The sequence below is a fragment of the Mastigoproctus giganteus genome, chromosome 1 (assembly GCF_048544385.1).
Source record: "Mastigoproctus giganteus isolate SK-2022 chromosome 1, ASM4854438v1, whole genome shotgun sequence".
Taxonomy (NCBI): domain Eukaryota; kingdom Metazoa; phylum Arthropoda; class Arachnida; order Uropygi; family Thelyphonidae; genus Mastigoproctus; species Mastigoproctus giganteus.
The window spans coordinates 27,989,819-28,014,688 of NC_143575.1; the positions used below are offsets into that span (position 1 = coordinate 27,989,819).

At 35.6% G+C, this 24,870-nt stretch overlaps 1 protein-coding gene across 11 annotated transcripts in view; it reads right to left on the minus strand.

Annotated features, from left to right (window-relative positions):
* The window catches only part of LOC150090662 (MAGUK scaffold protein DLG1-like), an 800,778-nt gene that overhangs the window by 762,900 nt on the left and 13,008 nt on the right, over window positions 1-24,870 (minus strand). For 8 of the 11 annotated variants that reach the window (XR_016546888.1, XM_090372078.1, XM_090372124.1 and 5 more), the window contains exon 2: window positions 3,310-3,432. The exons of 1 other annotated variant lie outside the window; for it this stretch is intronic. Coding sequence is in view for 9 of the 10 variants with exons in the window: in XM_090372078.1 (XP_090228204.1) it covers window positions 3,310-3,334 (25 nt within the window). In the remaining variant the exon portion in view is untranslated. Of the gene's footprint in view, window positions 1-3,309; window positions 3,556-24,870 lie in introns of all 11 variants that reach the window. 2 more of the 11 variants (XM_090372070.1, XM_090372061.1) reach the window with 1 other exon arrangement.

Genomic DNA, 24,870 nt, shown 5'->3' on the forward strand with positions numbered 1-24,870 from the left:
TAGCAACCAGTACACTTGATCTGGTTGTCAACAACAAAAAAAAAAAAAGGGAAAAATAAAGTGAAAGACTTTTACTTTCATAAGGGTGACTACAGTGGTCTTAGACAGTTTCCATAATTCTATGCAGCAGGACCAACTGATGATGTTACCAATAGTAAATGCTAAATGGGAAGCATTCAGGGAAATAATCATAAAAGCTACTTTGCTTTTATGATTGTCCAAGCCTTAGACCTAAATGGATGCCAGATGAACTGAGACTTTTGGCTGAGAAAAAAAATGAGTGGGATGCATATAAATTATCAGGTGATACAGAAGTCTATGACAGATATAAACTAGTCTGTAATCAAGTCACAAAGGAGGTCAGGAAGCTAAGGCAGATGATGAGGTCTCTCGCAAAGAACAGCAGCAAACACTTCTATGCTTATATTAACAGCTTGTTTGTTTGTTTGTTTGTTTGTTTGTTTGTTATTTGGTTTTTAGGAGCATTAGCAACTAAGGCCATATTGCTCCGGGGATATGCGGTGGTCATTCCCTGACCTTTCCGCATCCTCCGTATTTGGTGGTGACGGGCTCGAACCCCGGTGTAATCAAAAAGCATGTGCTATGCACTGCTGCTCCTTCCCACCTGGCTACGGAGGCGCCATATTAACAGCAGAAGGAAGGGGATGAATCACAATGAGCTACTTGATGTCAATGATTTAACTGCTGATGACCCTGCTCAAGTTTCTGACAAACTGAAGAAGTATTTTGCATCTACATTCATACAGGAGGATTTCTTCAGGGAAGGGAATATACGAGAAGTTTGTCAAACTCTAATCAGAAATTAAATGATGTTGTGATACCTGAATGGAAAGTGGAAGAGAAACTGTTGAAGTTAAACATAAAAGAGTTGCCTAGGGTGGATGGGATTTATCCCATGATATTAAGGGAGGCAACAAAGGAGGTAAGCAAACAATTCAGAGGAGATCCCTATGGACTAGAGATATGTGATGTATCCCAAATTCACAAAGCAGAATCAAAAGGTGACATGGGTAACAAAATTGTTAGCTTAACATTTGCTGCAGGGAAAACAATGGAGCCACTGTTTAGAGAAGTAATGCAGGACCATCTGGACAAGAATGCAATTATACTGCAGTCACAGCATGGATTTGTTTAGGGGTGGTCTTGTCTAACCAATATGATTGGTTACTATGATACAATGGCCAAGAAATTGAATGCAAAACAATTTTTATATCATATACTTTTATTTCAGGAAGGCCTCTGATACTGTTACACATAAAAGACTGCTGTACAAACTGGAACAGTGTGACATTAAGGGCAAGTTACTGCTATGGATAAAGGGATAGCTGAGTGGGAAAAGACAGAGGGTGGTTATCAATGGTCACTATTCTTGGTACACTAATTTTATTAATGGAGTCCCCACAGTTCAGTGCAGGGCCCATTGTCGTTGTTTGCAACATTTATTAATGCTATCAATGAAGGTATATCAGGCTTAATGTCTAATTTGCAGAAGTTGAAGTTTAACATTGACAAATGCAAAATACTGCATATGGGTAGCAGTAATCCCAGATTAGCTATGTTGTGTGGTACTACACTCAGTGCAGTGAAAAATGAAAAAGCCTTGGGGGAAATTGCAGTTAGATATGAAGTTCTCTGAGCAGTGTAGACAGGCAACCAGAAAAGATCACGGGGTTTGTCAATAATATATAGGAACACTGCCAGCATGGATAAAGAAGTGATTGTGCCTTTGTACAAGGCCACCATGGTTAGGATGCATCTTGAGTGCTGTATACAGGTCTGGAGGCCTCATTTTAGGAAGGATGTAGATCTGCTGAAACACATGCAGTGAAAGGCAACCAGATTGGTGACGGGAACAAAAAGGTGCTCTTACCAAGAAAGGCTTTGGTTTTTGCAAATTTCAGTGTCTAGAGACCACGCACCTGCGATTAGATCTGATCGAGGTGTTTAAGGTCTTACATGGATTGAGTAAGACCAGTATTGATGGCATTCTTCCTCTTGATGATTCTATACACATGAGGAGACAGAGTCAAATTGAGAGATGGTTGCAGGATAGATGTACAGAAGTTTGCCTTCAGCCAGCAGGTGGTTGACTGTTGGAAGATACTTTGATCAGTTGTTGTGGATAGTTTGAATAAATTTAAGGAACAACTAGACGATTTCTTGGAGGGATGGGTAGTGGTTGTTTTTTTTTTTTTTTTTTTGGTTGGCTGATGCTATATAAGCTTGCTTGCTTTCTTGCATCATTTGCCAATACTAATATGAGGCACGTACACTTTTTTCTTCTTCTTTTTTTTTTTGTTGGTACTGTATAAGCTTGCTTCCCTGCATCCTTTACCATACTAATATTGACATCCATAAACTAATTCTTCATTAATATGTATACTATTCTGAAACCTGTCACAAAACAATATCAGCCAGTCAATACAATTTTCATTTTTTAATATTCCTGATACTAAGTAATAACATTTAATTTACTACTTAGAATTATTAACATGATCACTATAACTCCACTAATTACTGGCTTTATAAACTATCTATATTTAAATATTTATCCTCACAAGCATATTCTCTTACTACATTAAAAATTTTAGACTACTCTAAATAGCACAAAGGCAATTTAACTCATAATGAATCAGTATATCTGAATTGCACATAATTTAAAAGTCTGTGTGAAAGTTTTGTAAGGCGTAAACCTCAGCTACCTCTGCCTGAGGCCAACTAAGGAATGCGTGAAATAAAGCTTACTACTAATAACATTCCTCAAGTTATCGATGAGATCTAAAACAGAATTTCCCACTTGCGGCAGAGAAGTACGCTTGATTATGCTTTGAAGGCCCTGCATCTAAGAATATATTCATTTTACTGCCCTCCACAATTAAAGGTTTCTAATTCAACACTGAAAACATGATTGAAACATGGCTACTTCATTTATTTGTGTATTCCTACAGTGCACATGTATACATATATATTTAGGTCCTACTGTGTTCCCTACACACTATTATTGTAGTTTATAATTTATCAGTATAACTACTAGAAGTAATCCTCTTGTATCTTGGCAAGGTTATTCTTCTATACCACTGTTCAGTTGCTTGAAATTCTCTATTTATTCTGAATTTTTTTTAACATATATCAATGAACCCATCATGATCCACCAGTATTTCCTTCTGATATACATACTGACAGTAACAATTACATGCAGTTCCTATTTTCTTCAGAATTTTTGGGGACAGTAATCTAGATATATATTTCTTATTCCTTAAAGAAATTCTGGGAACAAATAATTCTTACCTGATAACCTTCTATAATCACTCATTTTGATTCTCTTATTTCTTCATCCTCTCTATCTGTCACTTTTCTAAGTATTCTGATCCACATCATGTTTTTCAATTGTCTTTTCCTTATTTGCTGTCTCTGTAATATGTTCATTTAATATTAGATGCTGCATATTAACTGAATCAGAATTACCACTTCTGACTGTTATTAAAGAGATAACAAATCTCTTTAGTCTATGAGCTCTGACTTTAATTCTTTAAACTGTAAAAAAAATAAATAAAAAAATAATAAATAAAAGATAGAAAATAAATATACATATAGAGGCATTTCACAGCAAAAGGAACCACTTTACTTCCAAATATTCAAAATCCAACCTTTTCAACTATTCTTAAATAGGAAAATGATTGTAACATATAAATTAAAGTCAGTATTCACAGACAGAAAAGACTAATGCTAATACTCCAATTTATTAAGCTTAGCAGAAAGATCTAAAGTGGTCAAAGTGAACATTTAATCATTTTAATATCTACTTTTCTCAACTCTCACTTTATGCTTGTATCAATAACTAAAGGTTTACAGAACTGTAGATATTCACATTAAACTGTCCAGCAGAAAATAGTAACAGCAAAATGTGGAAACCAATACACAAAACAAAATTAGATTTTTTCATGAGCCTGATTCAAGAGTATGAAAGCCAATCAGTATTGTATTTATGAAAATCTCTGAAAATTAAGGTTCAATGTTTGAAATATTTTACTCTTTTCAGTGCAGCACATAATCCATCCAGGTGTTCAGAATAAAAGCTTGCCTTCCTCCAGTTCACACAGATGCAGATAATATTATTGTCCAACTGTCATTGCTAGATGTTGGACAACAAATGTCACTTGCAGGTACATGAACTGGAAGAGGAAACAGTAAAGTTACAAGTGCACTAAGGAAAGGTTGAAGTGATCCTCAATGAATAGTCTAAGTAGATGAATAAGGATGAACATTTTGTATTTGATGTAACAAATGCACTTACATACCGAGTATTAGGAACAATGCCCAGGAAATACTTGCTACACAAGGCATGCTGAACAAACTCTGAAATATTTTGTATTCTCTACACAAGGCATGCTGAACAAACTTTGAGAAATATTTTGTATTCTCTGACCACAACCTGTATGGTTAGAGAACAGCTACAGTTTATATATATTATCCTACAGAAAGTCATGTGAACCCCTATAACTGCAGGAAATTGTGTGACTACAAAATATGCAAATATTTTGGTCTATAATGGTTATCAGCGGTTAGTGAGACATTTCAAACATGTATTTTGAAAGATTAGCACACAGAAAAAGCTAACAGAGCTTCAGGAGGGAACAACAGTCAGATGTCATGTGAGGAAAGTGTTTGTGTACTTTGTTCAGAATTAAAAATTCCCAAATCAAAAATTGTAAAAAGAAATGGAAGCCTAGAGGAGCTGAAGAAATGGAAGCCTAGAGGGAGCAACACAAATCCAAGAAACAACCTAGTAGGCAAATACTCATCAAGAAAAGCTGACATTGCTTGAGACAGCTCATTACCACATGTTACCATCACACTAGGTAATCTGACTTTAGGAACATGAGCAGTTCCAACTTAATAAATATTTCTATGTCAAGTACAGTTTCTACATGCCATGAACTTTTACAGAAGTTCATGACATGCTGTGTGCATTCTCTATTCATAATATTTATTATGAATACAGAATAATTACTACTCTCATACCTTTGATAACAAAAACAAATGCAGACCATCAATTTCCATGGAGCAAGGCACACTGAACCTTGATTAAGGATTGGTGGTAATTGGTCCGTCCACGGTGATGTAACAAATGCACTTACATACCGAGTATTAGGAACAATGCCCAGGAAATACTTGCTACACAAGGCATGCTGAACAAACTCTGAAGCTGGAAGGAGGTGTCAAGGTCTAGGAGCGTTCCTGATAATATGGTTAGGTCCTCTGATTAGAGTGCACACAACCACGAATGCTACATTCTCTAAAATTCAGTGTGCTCTGCATTATGGAAATTTTATGAAAGCAGTCCTTATGCCTAATATCATCACAATGCTCAACATCAAAGCAAAATCTGGAGTAGTTTAAAGAAAACAGCATCACAATATACATACTGTAATAGAACTCTGACCTCAAATCAAAGCACCTTTAGTATAAACTGGAATACAGAACTGAAGCAAGACCAAAATGATCCTCTTCATTAATGGGAGTTCAGGAATTATTTAAAAAAAGAAGTTGAGCACAATACCACCAGCTTTTATTGTTTCTTTAAATGAAAACCCCAAACACAAAAGGTATTAGAAACTATAGTACTTAGTAGCATATGCCAGGTGAAGGTTGAGAATATGAAAGAAGGTTGACATTAAATGAATTTCTGTAGCTCGTCATTTTCAGGAAATACATACAAAGGGAGGTTGTTCCAGAAAATGGAAATTGAAGGAATAAACGGGGAAGAAAAGTTGGTTCTATGAGTTTGAAGTTAAGCAGTAAAAGTATACAGACTAGTTGTGACATGTGCCAATCCAGATGAACAGTGCCCATGGAAGTATCTATAGAAAACACATACTGCAGAAACAGAAAATCTGTGAGACAGAAAATGGGGAGACTTTGTAATAAATTGGTTTATAATTAACCTAACTGACCTCTATGGAATGGAGTGAAGAAACCTGACAGAGGCTATGGGGGCAACAACCCAGATGTGGAAAAATATTCTGTGGTTGGGAGAATTTGAGATTTGTACCAAGAGAGTAGATTTTTAGAAGAAAACCAATTGCAAGGGAGAAAATCCAGTTTTTTTAGATGCAAAGAAGGCAATATTTGTGATGTCTTATACCAAGCAAGGTTAGAAGTCAGGGAAATCCCAAATATTGTATCTAGTACCTTGTATAGAAATCTGACTGTGATCTAAAATAAGCATAGGAGATGTATTTTAGAAGGATTAAAATTAACTAAGTTATCATTACTACATTGAAGAATTACCTGGAGATCAGTATTTAAGGAATTGGTAGCAGACATTCATGAAGACGTTTGTGCAGGGCAAGGTTTCTCAAATTGGAATTTGCAAGTACAATGCACTGTCATCAGAAAAACAATGGATACGATTCCAGTCAACGGACGGCCATTATTATTCAATAGAAAAAGAGTGGAAGAAAGAACTGAACCTTGAGGAACACCAGCATTAGTAGATAAGTTAGAAGACAGAGGGTTATCTACGAACAGCTGCAGTGAGTGGTCAGAGAGAAAACTGGATACCCAATTACAGAAAAAAGTCAGCAACCAATAAGATGGAAGCTTATTTAGAAGACCTTTGTGTCAAACATGATCAAAAGCCTTCTAAATGTCAGGAGCAACTGCTTCATAGTTTCAAACTTTTTGAATGAATTTGTCTATAGATGGGAAACATAACCAGTATATATATAAACAGCAGATCAACACTGATGGAATCCAAATTCAATCATTGATCAGACGGAAGGTATCTAAAATAGTTGAATCCACGTTCTCAACTCCTTTGCTTCTGAGCTTGCTCCTTTTCTGTGTTGCCTATTTACACTTTCTTATTTCATCCCTAAAAGAATAATTTCACTGATGAACCCAGCAAATAGTTACATCAGAAGATTTAAAACAGTAATCCAACCAAGGGAAAACAAAAATTTCACAGGTCATCCCATTTTGCATTCTTGCAAAGCCAAACAACATGAGAATGGCCCTGAGAGAAAGACTCCACTGAAGAAGAGACCATAACCAAGTTGTGATCTCAGATGACCAGAGGACCAAAGGGAAATTAATTACCTCACTGTTAGGAAAGTTGGAATGGAAAAAGTAGTTTCAAAGAAAGGAAGTCAAAGAGTTCAAAGTAATTAATGAAACCTGGTGATCAATAGAGGCAAAAGATGAATTTGACAGAATGAGGTAGAGAGATTAAGCCAGAGAAGATTGAAAAGAAGAGATTCCAAATTACTGTCTCTGACAGGGAATATCAGGGCAGACATGAGCACAAGTACTACATTGAAAGTTAAAATGAATTATACATTGAATAATTAGTACAACTGAGATGAGCAGTGGTTGAATTAACTAATAATTAGAATTCTGTCAAAAAAAAAAAGTAAGTGAGCTTTGGCAGACTAAGTTGAAAACGGACATTATTGATGTTGTAACTGAGACCACATATATTTATAAAATAATTCATTGTTTGGGAGGTTTAGATATTTTCACAGATAAATCTGTTCTACTAGTTTTCATGATGCATTCAGTAGTAAGAGAAGGTGAGAGGAAATGTATGAAGTAATGAAATTTTTGGTTATGGAGTACATACTGCAAAAATATACTCAGCTCCTTGATATAAAATCACTTCGAAAGTGTGCCCCTCCCTCCTCATACACACTACTTGGACTCCCTCAGATCACTATCTGGCAGCATAGATGTCTCTTAGAGAGTTACCAACCAGTTCAGTCTATCAAACATTTTGTTGCACCTGCAAAATGTAAGGAAGATTGGATCTTGCCATTATGCCCATCAACCTCAAAAGACAACAATCATACTGCATGATGGAACAGGTGAGGAAGTTGCCAGAGCTTTTCTTTGGCAACTAAACATGGGTTTCAGTGCTTCAAGCAGTATTACACCAGTCAGTCATCTACCACCTAGTATTGCCTGGTAACACAGAAGGGCAACATTCCACTGTATGATATGGATGCCACATCAAAAATTAGTAGAAAGCCGTCTTCATGACACAATTGCAGCCATTACCAACGTGCTATTAATTTTTTTCATGTTTAGTAATTAAGTTTTGTTTTGTTGTTTTTTATTACTTCAAGTGCTTCATGAATTTCTAGTGTTTGTAGAAATTTTCGAGGTTATTTCAGTTTAATATAATAAACTTTTCATTCAAGAAAAACTGTTTCAATTTCAAAATGAGAAGTTTCTTTGCATCATTTTTTAGCATTTTTAAATAATAAATGTTTTAAGGTATAGTGGACATCAACTGCACATAGTGACAAGTGTTTTTTTGTCTGGTGGCACAGAGGGTCTCCCCCAACTCCACGTTTTTACTGTGTAGAATACAATACTCAGGCATAATTTCAACACCATTCTGGAATACCTGTGGCTGGAGGATCCCCCCTGCTGCCCTTAGGGACAATCCCGAGCTCTACCCGCATTCAGCACGACTCCATCTCTCGGACAGGTTCCTCCCTTGGCAGATGCTCAAGCAAACCCAGGCACTTGACACCGACCTGAACAAATTCGCTGTTGACCAGACTTACCAGGAAAAAATGACTAGTAGGACTAATCAGCAATGACTGATGTGTACCTTGCATCTGTTCCTGTCTGATTGAGCTGGTGCTCTTATCTCGATGTTAAGTCAGCTCAATCAAACTTAACTCTCGTAAGGAGTTCTCTCCTTTGTATCAAAATGTTTTCATTTGTAAAATTACTTTTGTAAATAAATGTTCGATTTTCCCAGAAGTTTCGGGAGGCTGTAAAAATGTAAACCCCTGGCTTTTTGGCCATGAAGGGCATTAAAGATTATCTCTCTACTCTGCATAAGGCCAGGGTGTGTGTTAGTCTGTGTTTTGTGAAGTATTAGTGTGGGTTGTGTTGTTTCTCTGGCCACTTAGCCTGGGGAGAGCCACTAACACCCCTAAGTTTAAGGAGGCAGAACATCAACCACAATGAGATTTGAGAAAATCAGAAAAATACTTATCACCAATTCTCATTAGTATAGACAAAATTCAAGTTAAGAAGAATTAAGAATTCAGGTTAAGAAGAATAAACCAAACCACAAAAAAACTGAAAAAACCTGTTGCACACTGACTTTTTGTTACTTTTAGTTCCATCCATTATAAACAATAATTTCTGTTGCAATCAGACAATAGAAAACAGCATCCCTAATTTTATCCTTATTCTTAAGGATAATGAAGAAGATCCACACTTTCTTCATTTCCTTTCCATCTCAATTAAATTTCATCTTAAAATATACTTTACAATGTTCCCTCATGGAAAGTAGCAACAGAATTTTAATAAAGTGCTTGGAAAAGCACTTTATTAAAATTTATTGCAGCTTACTCCACAACATATAATTAATTAAATTAAATGTAATTAATTAATTAAATATAATTAAATGATGACTACTGATCCACAAAAGCAGAAAGGCAAGTCAGCTTAGAATACTTTAGTCATGCTCACATTCCAATTTCCATAAACTTTTAACATTCCAGGAAGCAGCAACCACAGTTAAACATATTTTCAAATTGTAAGGAAATTACAATGGTTTAAAGTAATCATTATATAGAAATATTTTGTTTTTTTACACTTCACATTTACTATTAATTAGTCCCTGTATTTAAAATTTATTAAACTGACATTACATATTTCTTGCCTTCAAATTTTATTACTTAAAGCACCTTCAATTTGATGAAGCAAGATGGACAAAAAGTGACTCTCATAATCCCTCTTGATAGCACCACAATGTTTTTACAGACAAAAATATGGGGCGGACATAAATTATAGTTTAAACAAAAATGCCATACAAAATTTATAAATCTATCTTTGTTTTCAATCCTGTAATCAATGTTAACATTAGTATGGCTGTAGTTTTATGAAGTTTCAATAACTGTGCACAAAACCATGGGAACTTTGGTGTTCATTTTGGATTATTTAATTAAAACTTTTTGACCAATCTTCAACTAGAAGCACTAAATATGTTGTTGATAATTCCAAATTGCCCATTTATAAAAGCCCTTAATGTCATTCCTTTTGTTCCAACTTGCTTACGCTTGTATTCACTCTGATATATATCCATAATGAATAGCAAAACAACTTTCACATGCAAAATTTTCAAATAATTAAAATCAAATACTAAAAGATAATGTGTGAGAGAATTGTCAAAATCAGGGCTGTTAACATTAATATTAGCCTGCTAGCAGTCATATGAAATTATACGCAAGAATATTGCTAATTTGAAGATCATTCTAATTCTGTTCAGCACAGATAAACTGAATTTGTAAAAGAGAATCCGAAAAAAACATTACCTTGGAAAGTAATTTCAAAATGAGTTACACCTCAGTGAACATAGTTTTCAGGTGAGAAAGGTAAAAAAAAGCATGCTGAGAATATTCACTAGTCAGACCTATAATGTACTTTGCACCAGTACCACATTAACTCTTGACTACCCTACCTTAAGGGATGGACTCTTCTCCATCCTCAACAATAAATCATATTGACATTCATTCTTCTTTTATTTAATAATTCTCTCATACTAACTTACAATTATATGAAACTGTTTCTTCCTGAAAATTTATGATAATTAAATAACACACACTTTGCTAAAAACAACAGTCAAAATAATAAAATTAAGGTCAAGTCTGCAGAAATATAAGGCAAGGTGCCATCATGATATATATATTTTTTTCTTTTAATGTAGAGAAGAAAACTCTTGTAACCTTTCATCTATGATGTGGTATCTGAAAGACTAGACTGTTTTTTTTTTTTTGTTTTTTTTATTATTATTTGCAGTTTCTCTGAATTTAAGTTTAGTGGTCTTTGACTTGTGTTTGTTTTGGGGATTTTTTTTTTTTGGTACACTGACTACTTTTGATCATCGTTCTCCAGTTCATGGGTTACTGTGTAGCAGGGACTAATTTGCATGTTGTGTAAACTGAAAAACCTAGAATAACTTGTGGGGTGGAAAACTTCTCCCTCTGCCTGATATCAGCTAACCACAGGGTTGAATAAAAAGACATTCAAAAGAAGAATTTTAAAAAATTCCTCTTTTCTTCTACTAGATTTTAACCCAGACCTCTCCAGCCTTGCACCATGTAACTCATGATAATGATATAAATGATAAATAAAATCTACTGTATTATCACAGAGCTGAATCTATGGACAGAATCACATCCTCTCATATTCCTTTCTTCAATGATTATCTCTACATGGTTTATTTTTTTTTTATTTTTGTTTTTTTTCCCAATTTACTACTGATTATGACAGGTGAACTGTTTACTTTGGGCTCAATATATACAATGCCACAGCTCCTGTATATTTCTGTATGTTTGCAATTGGTTTGAGTATAATAAATGCTAATAAATGAATTCTCCCCGAAGGAAGACTTCCCGTAAAATGCATTAATTGGGCCAACTATAATTATCGTCTACTGTTTTGCAATGTTCACATGAAGTACAGGGTCTTCTGCAGGTTTTTGAGATACAAAATAGTAAGTGGCAAGTGAAAATAATAGAATGAGTGGAAGAGGAAAAAAGACGCAACACAAGAAATTTCATATGATGAGGATAAAAGTAATTTATCTCATCCTTGAAAATCATCAAGTTTGTGTAGTAGATTAAATTACAGTTAATTTTGAATATAACACAAAATGCTAAAAATTACTTTTTGTAATGAATATAAAAAAAAAAAGTCCAAGTACAATAGACACATGTTTCAATCCACTGATGAAAGGTTAATCAATTTTCCCAAATAAAAATGGTTGCTGAAACCTATAATACTACAGTATTCTGAATCGGTTGAGGGAAATGATGGATTGAACAACCTGGGCATTCGTCTAGTAGGTCTGAACATGGAAAAAATATGGGAAAAAATATAAATATTCACTTATTTGTATTTCAATCAGTTATCTTCACAAATGTTTCTCCATTATAAACAGAGGCAAGAAATTCAGAGTGCTAAAAAAATATAATTATCTCTCTTAACACTGGTGTCCACTTAGTGTAACACCTTCAGAAAGTCTTACAGTTCATTTTACACTTACAATAAAATAAATTTAAAACTAACTCCAAATTAGCATTTAGATATTTCATTACTTAATCCAAGATTGATGATGTAACTAATGGTATGTCATAAGAGACTGAAAAATATCATGGAAAATTTTAAAACTGAATAAATGGGATACATACCCTAAGAATATAATAATAACTGAAACTTTGAGTACAAATAGTTAGGCACCTCCGTAGCCAGGTGGGAAGGAGCAGCAGTGCATAGCACATGCTTCTTGATTAGACCGGGGTTCGAGCCTGTCACTACCAAATACAGAGGATGCGGGAAGGTCAGGGAATGGCTACCGCATATTCCCAGAGCAATATGGCCTTAGTTGCTAATGCTCCTAAAAACCAAAACAAACAAATAGTTACCAAGTCAAAAGAAGTGGTAAGCCAAAACTGAGATCAAAGTTTGAATGACAGCCAAAACAAAGATATCACAAATGTGGAGCCTAACTCATATGCAGCACTGGAAGGGGCACAAGTGTTAAGGGAAATGATATCAGTTTACATGATATAGTTAGCTGAAGAGGAGGGAGGAATGCTTCTGAATAACTTCCTCAGGCACCAAAATAGATAAAATCTCTGCTATAAAAATCATCAAGTTTATGTAGTAGAATAACTTACAGTTAATCTACTACAAGCTATGTTGTAAGTATTAAAAGCCACAAATATTAGAAATCACTGATCCAGGAAGAAGAAAAACTCTGCCTTAAAGACCTATTATATGAATTTTTAGTTGAATACAGATTTCTTACATAACTTTAAATCAACCTTTGTTTCACCAAACTTTTAACTTAAGAAAAGCATATATATATGTTTTTTTTATTTCAGTAGTCAGATTAATTTTTTTTAAATTCAAAGTTAAATTATTCAAAAATATATAGTCCTTTTACAGAAGGGACTTTGTCTGATTTATGTCCACATTAAATCATTTGATGATCCAAATGTGACTGAGACCAGAACTTCTTCGATTTCCACAGGTTGCAATTTTCAACGAATACATATGGGGTAGACAGAAATTACATAAAATGGCCCTCTGTAAAAGAGAGCAAAAGCAGAAGAAATACTTGAAGAAAAATTTAATTTGGAGTTGAGCCACGAACAGATGTTGGTTGATTCATGCACACATATTCTGGCTGGTTTTGAACACAAATACAGATGCAAATTCAGAAGAACAATGCCCTGGAAATACTTTTAGAAGAGGCATACAGCAGAAACTGGGCTTCTTAATAAAAGAGTGCAAAGTGAGTTTGTGAGAGGGAACAAAAAGGAGGGATCACTGATTTTTGAATGGAGCTGAACATTTTTTGAGAGATTTCAGGTACACTTAGTACTGGCAAAATAATGCTAAGGAAGCAAGCTTACACAATATCAACCAAAAAAAAAAAAAAAAAAAACCATCATTTGGTTTACTCAACCCTCCTTCTAAAGCCTTAATTTTTTTTTTTTTTTTTCTGGTAGTTGTTGGCGCATCGGCTTCTATGGCCATAGTGCACCTCCCAAGGTTTTTGCAGTACTTTGATCCAAGCCCGAGGCGGGATTCGAACCCGCAACCTTTGGGTTGCCAGGCAGGAACTTTACTTACCCACCTGGCTAGCCCAGTTGGCTAAAGCCTTAAATGCTTCAACTAGAAGAGCTAAGTAAACTAACTAAACTAAATGCCTATGGTATCTTTACTCTTAATTAAAGGACAACCACAAGAGAAAACAAAATTAAATGGCGATGGGTTTCAGCACAGATGTGCAGAAATTTTGCCTTCAATCAGAAAGTAATTAATTGTTGGAATACTGAAAATTAAGCATATACCCGTACTCTTTCCAATAATAAGGCTCCAAACTTGTATTCAGTATTCAAGATGTGGCTTAACCATTGCTTTTCACAATGGAATACTTGAGCTCTTCCTCCATACTTGCAAAGTTCCTGTAAATCACTGATGGGACACATGAGCTGTCCTAGCAGAGAGTCAGCATTTCTTAGAGAACTTTATGTTGGACTATACAGTTACCCTTCCACTAAATTATAACTACAGGTAGTACCTGTTTTACGACATGGTTAGGTTCCAGCAAAACAGGGTCGTAAAATGAAAAGTCGTAAAACAAGACCAAATTATAATGTAACTGAATGAGATAGGTTCCAAAATTCCCAAAATTTTTCCAAGTATACAGTAATATTTCTGTTCTTTATAAATAATTAAATATTTTAAACATTTAATGCACATGTTTTATTTATACTTATATATAAAATAATTAATAAAATAAAATTTTACTTTGGTCCTGTGGAGTCATCACTTGAGTACATATTTACTCAAGTGATGACTCCACTACCTGTTTTGTCCACATTAAAAACTAAATCAAGGTGGTAGTTGCCTTTGTCTATTAAGTGTTTAAATTCGGAAGGATACTCTTCCACCACTGCAATGTCAGCACTAGCAGCCTCACCAGACACTTTCACATTGTGAATTTTACAACAGCTTTTAAACTGATGAAACCACCCTTTGCTGGCCGTAAATGTTTCAGTGCTACCAGTCCTCCTCACATATTTCGTCAAATAACGACTCTGCCTTGTCCAGAATTACCACCTGTATAACAGGAATGTTATTTTGGTTCATATCATCAAACTCACAACACTAACGATTTCTCCATTTTTACCATTGTCTCACTGCATGAATAAGTTGTTCTGGAGGATGACACACTTGTTATCCCTGTGTGTGTGTGTGTGTGTGTGTGTGCGCGCGCGCGCACGTGCACTTTATTTTATCAACATTGTTCATAATCGTTGAAACAGTAGAAGGTGCTAAACTCAACGCCTTACACACATCAGACCGATGCTCACCAGACTCCATGTGACAATTACATACATTTTCTCCTTATGAATGTAACTGTAATTGTAAAAATGGATGTAATTGTCACCATGTGACAATTACATCCATTTTCTCCTTAATTGTTAGTATTTTACACTCTTTTTGGCTCCCCCAGCACAGAAACTGCCCTATGCTTAGAACTCATGGTTACACAAAAATTATTATTAATGAGAAATAACACTGTGTAACCCGTTAACAATTGAGGGAAAATTCACAATGAAACAAACATGGCACACTGAATGTAAACAAAGAACTCTGTGGGGTCACATCTGATGAGTATGGGCTTGGCACATCCAGGGTCCTGAGCTGGATATCATCATTCTTCTCTTTCTTAGTGATTCCCTTCTACTTTTGACTCTCTCTCTCTCTCTCTCTCTCTCTCTCTCTCAGGGCAACTTGGGGATTTTTTTTTTTTTTCTGGTGCAGCATAAGCCTCAGGCTTCCTTGCACCATATGGCTGTTAATAATAATAACTCTTGGCGTAGCTATCATTCCACCCACAATGCACCACGAAAAATGAAAAAGTGCGTGTTTGGACTTGCAGGTGTTGCTGCAACATGTTACTGAGTTGTGATTTTTGTTATTTTCAATTTTTTTCAGGTAATATTTTGAAACAGTTGTTAATGTGAAAAGTTGTAAAACGGGACCTACCTGTACCTTATTTTTGACACTAACTAGAATTACTGGTACCCAAATTAAGTATCTATGTTTTAAATCTCAACTAACATTTTTCAGCTCATTTGTCTAGTTTATGAAGATAGTGTTAAAATGGCATACCCTAATTAATTAATGTCATTAACCACCCTACCCACCTTTACATCATCAGCAAACTTACATATTAAGCTTGAAATACCTAGCTTGAAATACATGGAGTCGGGCAATGCCCTTCCTTTCTTGGATAACCTTGTTTGGAACAAGGGTACGCATTTAAAGACATCAGTCTATCGCAAGCCAATTCACCAACTACCGGTCAGCACATGCACACAGTGGCAGACCCAGAAATATCAGCATCATTAATAAATATGAAACAGTAAGGAGTGTGATGCCAAACCTTGAAGGACCCCCCCACTCATAATATTAGTCTATGAAGAATAGTCGCCATTTATAACTAACGTCTGCTACCACTTAACCATCCCTTTATTCACATTTGTAACATTCTCCTAATGCTACACAGTTCCAATTTATACAATTCTTCAATTAATAATAACAATTTTTAGAGAAATCCAAGTGTACGATGTCAAAATCATTCTTTAAAACCAGTTCCACTATAAATATCATAGTAGTATATTCATATTGGTTGGGCAGAAAGTTCTCTTAATAAATCCATATTATCATTGATTTTATAGCACCATTCCTATCAGGATGATCTTATATTACTCCTTTCACTATTGTCTATTATTTTCCCTGGCAAGAGTCAAACTTCCACAAGACTATTTGCTCACTTCATCCATTTCAATCACCTTTACATTTCCAGTCTGTAAGGAATGGCCAAAACAGAGGCACTCTTAGGATAGTTACTGACAGTTATTGCCTTATTCAATACAAAAATGGCCGCCCCTTCACAATGAACATTATAATAAAATATTAATTATAGTAACTACTGTTACAAAGTGTGTTATTGCAGATGTATGTTGTGTAAAGTTCTCATCCATATATAATTATTTAGACAACTGTCAAAATTATTTGTTTAGATTAATTCAAATTTCAAATATTAGTAAAAATTAGTAAATATCTGATTTAATTTAATAAATTCTTATTTGGTAATTGAAATGGGGAGTAAACAATTTCAGCTGAAGATCTGGCATATAGGAATGAACTTCATTGCAAGTGGTATGAATCTTAATGAGGATGCTTGTAATCATACAGAATTATTGTCCACAAACCTAATAATAACTAAATCAAAATTAATTTTTTTTTCAAAAGGATGAATTCACAATAAATTACGATATATATGAAAATATAAATAATCTTTTTCAATGAATAATTTATTTGTTTCAAATACAAGACAGCATTACAGAGTGCCGTACCCAAAATACAAATACAATGTAAAACAAAAGTAAAAATATCAAAATATAATTAATTAATGTAAACAATGTGTCACTGGAAAGAAATGGATTAAATAAAACAGGTTGAAATTAAAAACTCGTTTAATAAACTGAAACAGTTAAAATAGGAACAGAAATAAAAGTAATAAACACAAAACCTTTTGGATGGAGGACATCCTTCTTCAGTTTTGACAGTTATTTCAAAAGTACAGAATGTCATGTGCGTGCTGTGGTTGTCATGCAAAGTGAAAACCACGTGCTACAGGTCCAGGCAACAATTAGCTGTTGGAAGTGGAGGCTTGCAATTGTAGATGCAATGCTTGGGTATGCTGTGAGCACTAACATTTGTCAGCTAGGAGGATGGTTGCCTCAGTGATGGGATGGATGCAGCCTCCTCTGTTCCGGTTAAAGGAATCACTACAACACAAGATGTGGAGCGATTCCAACCAGACACAGCAATGGTAGTGGTGGGATAGGTCAATAATGTCGACATTGCAGCATGGATCAATGTCGTGCTAGGTAAGACCAGAAGTACTCAGCAACCGCTGAGTGCTCCATGTCCGCCAAATGGATAGCTTCCTTGTGCTCAGAGACCCAATTATTGAGCATTCTGCCAGTTTCCCCAACGTAGCAGCCAATGCAGTCACGGCAGAAAATACGGCACACTAAGCCACCTTGCAGGGGGGGGGGTCTTAATCCTCGAAATGAGGGACCGCAATCTTCTGCCCAGAAGTTGCAAGCACTTTATCCTGTTGTTGTTGTTGTTTGGTTTTTTAGGAGAATTAGCAACTAAGGCCATATTGCTCCAGGATATGCGGTGGTCATTCCTTAACCTTTCCGCATCCTCCGTATTTGGTGGTGACGGGCTCGAACCCCGGTCTAATCAAGAAGCGTGTGCTACGCACTGCTGCTCCTTCCCACCTGGCTACGGAGGCGCCACTTTATCCTGAGTCTGTAAGACCCTAGAAAGTTGTTGCGACAGGTTTGGGTAATAGGGGATAAAGGCGGTCAAGACGGTACAGCCATGGGTTCACTCAAGCCAATACCATGTATTTGCCAGTAAATGGATTCACCATACATAATGGCACCACTAGTCACGGCAAACACTGCAATGGAGGAACTGAAGAGTCACGCATTTGTGGGTTTGCCAGATCCCATAGCCTTTTGGTGTTGCCATGTGGATAATGTGTGTGGTCATTCATTGGGAATCGGGAGACCGACTTTGGCGTCACCTCAACTGTGTTGTCCTTCATTCAATTCACCATTGAACTGGAGTCGTGCAATGCCCTTCCTTTCATGGATAACCTTGTTTGGCACGAGGACACACATTTAAAGATAGTCTATCACAACCTGATGTGTGCTGGCCAATTCACCAACTACTGGTCAGCACGTACACAGTGGTGAATCCAGAAAAAAATAACAGGAAGGGCACCATTTGTGACGGGGGGGGGGGGCACCATTTTGTGCTCAAACAAGGCACAAAACAAATATAACACTCAAACATAATGTGACTGGCAGGCACACTGCTAAAGTCTGAATTACTTCTTTGAAATAAATATTATGCACAACCAAACTACGTGACGCCTCGAACCAGAATGGAGATCACAGCAGCATCAGTGTTGCCAACTGTAGTCAGTTGAAAATAGCTGAGCCACAAGGCAAAAATAGATAAAATCCTATGTTAACAAGGAAAAAAAATTTTTTTTTGTAACTAAAGGGAATTTAAATGATTGGTTTAACATTCTCCGAAGAGTGGCAGGAGGGACATGTGCCCCGGTTCCCCTACCCTAAATCAGCTACTGCATGCACACAGCCATCTTCTGTGGATGAGGTGCACTTAGATTGTTAAGGAGAAGACAGATCTGGCAAAGTGTGGCTACCCTACCAGTGCCCTAGATAGGTGTTACCTACAGGCCCATGACCACATTGCCAACCACAGAGCTACATGCAGTCATGACTCTGTCTCGACCGCCTTTATCCCCTACTACCCGAACCCGTTGCAACAACTTTCAATTTACAAAATGTTCTTTCCCTAGTAGCAAAGCTAACTTGTAATGTAAGATACAGTAGAACCTAGATAAGAAATTCCCACATAAGTTTTCCCCTGTACTAGGTTTCGTTTCTTAAGTCCCAATTTCACCTCTATATGTTATAATGTATTATTTTCCCGCATAAGAAATTTCCCGGATAAAAAGTTGTCCCTATAAAAAGTTTATGATAAAGAATACACAGTGTATTATTAATTTTCCCACTTAATGTTTTTTAAATATAGAAATTCTTTATTTTTAATATTAAAAAATATTAAACAATATAAACATTTGGTAATCAAACAAGTTATTGCCAAGCGTCATTTTAGTTCATAGTAGACCACCGAATTAGGTGAAATGGTATCATTTTTTACATCTCACATTGTGAATTCCTTCACAACGAGTTACCCTGATATTGCACTAGCATCCAATAAGCAAGGCTTCACCACTGAGAAGACTAATGTTACTTATTCTCAGCAGATACCATGACCCAGGGGGTGGTGGTATCCACCAAGAATCCACTGGCAAAGTGTTGCCTATTTGAGAATCCAGTGTTAAAGAGTTGCTTACTTGCTTATTTTAGGTAGTTCAACATTAGGGCAACTCGTTGTGAAGGCATTCACAATATGAATATCACAAAAACGATGCTACCTATTTCAGTGATTTACTACGAACTAAAATTATGCTACGCACTAATTTGTTCGATTAGTCAATTTTCAGTAGTCTGATGCCTTCAGCCTTAATGCCTTTTTAGTGTGACAAACATTTGGAGTGAGTGGATGGGTGAAATAAGGGGGGTTTTTTTTGTTTTTTTTTTTTTTGGCTGATGCTATATAAGCTTGCTTTCTTGCATCATGTGCCTTTGCTAATGCTAGTATAAAATTTTTGATATAATGGAAGGTTTTTTTTTTTTTTTTTTTTGGTAGTTGTTGGCGCATAGGCTTCTGTGGCATAATGCACCTCCCAAGGTTTTTGCAGTACTTTGATCCAAGCCCGAGGCGGGAATCGAACCCACGACCTTTGGGTTGCCAAGCAGGCACTTCACCCACCCGGCTAGCCCAGTTGGCTGATATAAGGGAAGTGACATTTACAATTGTTTTCATCGATATCCATAATTGGATAGCTTCAAACACGTGAAGCATTTGCTGGTAAGTTCTGATTTTTCTGAACAGTTCTTAATTACTTGGTGGATTTTTCTCTGTCTTATTGTAATTGCAACCTTTTAAGGTATGTTTAAACTCAAAAGGAGCTCATCCTTCCAAATTGGTAATGTGTTTCATGAACAGAATGTTAAGCAATTAGTAATCCTCAGTTTAAAAATGTTTCCCATAGGCAGAGTAAAATATTTATAAATTCTGAAATAGTATTTCAAAATCATCTTTAACTTATGTATGTGCATTTTCATTTTTATAGTTAATATTTCATACCCTTAGGTCATTTTACCTTCCTAAGAAGTTTTCCAGCATAAGAAGTTCTAAACCTCCAGTACCTTGGAAAACTTCTTATCCGGGTTCTACTATATATGCACATGTTGGGAAACATTGATGTCAAACTGTTTTCCACAATATATTTTAAAACATCTTGGGTGGTATACTCATTTTTCAAATTAATTTGTGGAATTTTAATTTCACTGATTAATTCTGAAGAGTCAATATCAGATTCTTCAAGCTGATCATTGGTTAATTTAATATGTACATCTTTGCAGTTTTATATTAATTCGTCCACGAGCATATTTACTGAGTAGCTGATCGAATAAAAAATTTTAAAAAGTATTAGGGTTTTCTTTTAGCAACTGAAACCTTTCTTAAGTAAAGATAATGTTGTATCCAAAATTACAAAATAGAAATTGCATTTAAAATTAGTTTGAGGAACAGTTATGGAAATGTTTTCTTTTTCCGATTCTACATACTGCACTAAAAAGCTGGTCACCATCCACAACTTCAAATAATTCATCTGCTTTAAAAATAAATTGTTGAAATGCAGCATCATTTCTTATTTCTTCAAAATATTTTTTCAAATTTTTAAGTGATTCTAAGTAGTATTAATACTAAGTTTAGAATCTTGAAGCAGTTTGCTAACAACATTAATTCTTGACAAGATGTCATACCAAATTAATGTAACAAAGAAATTTGAATGGTTTTATTTTTTAACTGCTAATAACGTTGTCTGGGTACGTATGAAAGCATCTGGATTTATTTTCACTTATTTCAAGCAATGCATAATAAATGTTACCAATCTGATATTTTTTAAAGGCGTGACTGCTTCAGATCTGCTTTTGCACCTGATATCAGATAATACTTTTAAATTAAGTTGAGGAACATCTTAAACAAGAACTGTCCAGTGTCAAATTGACACGAAAAAAAAAAAAAAAAAACATAACTCTTGAACAACATTAAAATATTGAACTTCCTCCAGTGAAAATTTTTTCAGCATGATTTACAATTAAGTTTAAAGTATGGGATAAAAACTCCAGCCCCTAGCAGGGCACTATGAAAAATGTTTTGTTTGTAAAACATTTAGTATAAAACTTCAAATAGTATTGTACTTTGATTTCTGATGAGTAATAAACTTCACTGTTACTTTTTCTGCCTACTAAAGACATAGGCCCAACAATTTCAGAGACTAATCCCTTAGGCCGGCAGCCATCCTCTTGTTTCGGCCACCCTCATTTGGAGCATACCTCGCACACCTGGAAAGCATGCCCCTGAACAAGGATACACTCATCATTATAACTAAAGCTTTGATCACCTATTTTGTTGTTTATTTTAATATAATTAGATTCTACCAGTCCCATGTGCCTTGTTTTCTTTTAGCTGCAATAGCTCTTCCAGCTTTTCAGTTACCATAAATCAGTTCACTCCCAGATAGAATTAATTAGGCAGATTGCTGGTATCCTCATCTCTAAAAACTTTTTCACACGTGAATTTAAATGCGAAATATTTGGTTTTTCTGCAACCAATACACATGATTTTGATACATAATGATTTTTATATATAGTGCAAAGAAACCGTAAGCTTTTGTTGCACTGGCTAAAAAAAAATAATAATAAAACTATATAGAAATTTAAAAAAATAAATAAATAATAAAAATTAATAAAATTAAAAAATAAATACGGAAAAAATAAAGAGAATATAAGTAACCTATGAATTTCTCTCCTCACAACAGTAATTATCCAGCTGAACATCGAATTTTCCCAAACTATTAACCTCAACTATCCATGGAGATAACTTATTCCAGTAATTTAACAAGTCGCTAGCTAAAAAAAAAAAATTGGCTTGTCACAAACATGTTCAATGACTCATCTAGGCATAGCAACACATGAATCATCCATTTTCCTGTAGTCAGTATGAAAGAGCATGCATTGAATAGGTGTTCCATTGCATTTTAAAATGACTGATTTTACTGAGCAGAAAATTTACATAAAATTTTGTTTTAAATTAGGGAAAACTGTAGCAGAAATCCACAAAATGTTAAAAACAGCTCAGAAGAGATGTGTTATTCAAAGACTTCTCAGTTCAAAGTTTAAAGAGGGATGCCTGTCCACTGATGATGATCCTTGCTCTGGTTATGGATCATCTTCATACTTTAAAATGGCAAAAGCACATGGCCTATGAAACAAATTAGTAATTTGAGGATTATCTTGCAGACTGCAATCTTTCCAATTGATCTACATACATATATCCTTCCAACAATGAGGCTCCAAACCTCTAGTCAGTATTCAAGTGTAGCTTTTTGAATCTTTTACTGTGAAATCAGTTTCTGTTTTGTCATATCAAAAGAAAGTGTTGCAATAAGTTAACAGTGCAAGGCTTTCATCTGACTTCTGGCAAAAGTGGCACATCAAAAAGCAATGATTAAATTGCTTTTTCTTCAAAAAAGCAATAATTCAATTGCTTCTGTTGATGATCTTATCAGGGGTGATTGATGTTCTATCTGCAAAGTTACTAGTGAAACTGGTATTTCTTATGGTGCACAGCAATCAATCTTTAATATAAGATTTGAGAATGACACATTTCAGCCAAGATTGTACCTAGCATCCTCGCTGATCATCATCATAGACACCAAGAAGTTCTTGCATGTCAAAATCATCACCAATGTACTGCTGATACTTTGTTTGCTGATACCCACACTTTGTTTCTTCCATCATTACTAGTGGCAAATTGTGGGTGTATGGCTATTACCCAGAAATAAAAGGCCCAGTCCTCTCACTGGAAGAGCAAAGTTAAAAAAAAAAAAAAAAAAAGCGAGCAAAACAGTTCTAACGAAATTTCATGAGAAAATATCCAGAGAAATGGACTTTAGGGAATCGGCACTTGCATCGTGACAAGACCTCTGCACCGTCCATTCAAAAATTTCTTGAAACACTTCATTATTGTGAAACCACATCCACCATACCTGCCACCAGATTTAGCTCCCTGTAATTTTTTCCCCAAGCTAAAAACCCTCTTAAAAATCATATTTACAATGACAGTGGAAGTTATTCAGAATGTGACACAAGAACTCAAAGATGTGAGCAATGTCTTATACAACAAGTTAATTACCTCCTTATTCTAGCTGAAAAATTCCTGTACATCATTGACAGAACCCTGCAGTCTGTCCTAGCAACACATCTACACTGCTCAGAGAACCTCATGTCTGATTGCACATATCCCTCAAGTCTTTTTCGTTATCTGCTACCTTGACTGCAGTATGACACAGCTGGTATGTTATTCTGAGATTACTGCTACCCACATGCAGCACCTTACATTTGCCAATGTTAAACTTCAATTGCCCCTTCTTAGACCATCTGCCTAATTTTTCTGTATACTTAAGACAAATCAGATGTCAGTCTGATTTGAATAAGGATATGAAGTATTTAATTTTCAAATTAAATAAACATTAATAAAAGCAAATAAAAGTTAATAAATGCTCTAAGTCTGTATTAGGTCATAGCATATGTTAGGAATAATAATAATGCAGTAGGACTACTGTTTCAGTGCTTGATAGCAAATCATTGGAGGTTGACAAGGCACTTCACCAGTATAGCACATGACAAATAGCACATGACAATTCAATGACATATATCACTCTGGTGGCAATACTAATAAGTAGTAGTAGTGGCATGTGATGCAAGAAAGCAAGTGAATGAGCTTATGCAGCATCAGCCAAAAAAAAAAAAAAAAAAAATCACAACATTCCCTCCAAATGCCTGTCCAGTTCCTCCTTAAATTTATTCAACCTATCAACTTCCACAACGACAGATGGAAGTTTGTTCCAGCAATTAACCACCCGCTGGCTAAAGGCAAATTTCCGCACATCTACTCTACATCTGTCCTTTCTTAATTTGAATTTATGCCCCCTTAGGTTCGTAATCTGAACAAGTGGAAGGATCCCATCAGAATTCAGCGTGCTCAACCCATTCAAGGCCTTATACACCTCAATCAGATCACTGCACAGGTGCCAAGTCTCCAGCCACTGCAACTTGGAGAACTTCAGCCTCTCTTGATAAGAGGATCCCTTCATTCCCCTCACCAATCTTGTTGCCCTTCTCTGAACACGCTCAAGCAAATCTACATCCTTCCTAAAATGAGGCCTCCAGACCTGTACGCAGTACTCAAGGCGTGGCCTGACCACTGCCTTATACAGAGGGACAATGACCTCCTTTTCCCTGCTAGCAAAATTCCTATATATCATTGACAAAACCCCATGACCTGCCCTGGCAGCCTGTCTGCATTGCTCAGAAAACTTCATATCTGACTGCACAATTACTCCCAGGTCTTTTTCATTTTCTACCACCTTAAGTGTACTCCCACACACTTGGTACATTTCTCTGGGGTTACTTCTATCCATATGCA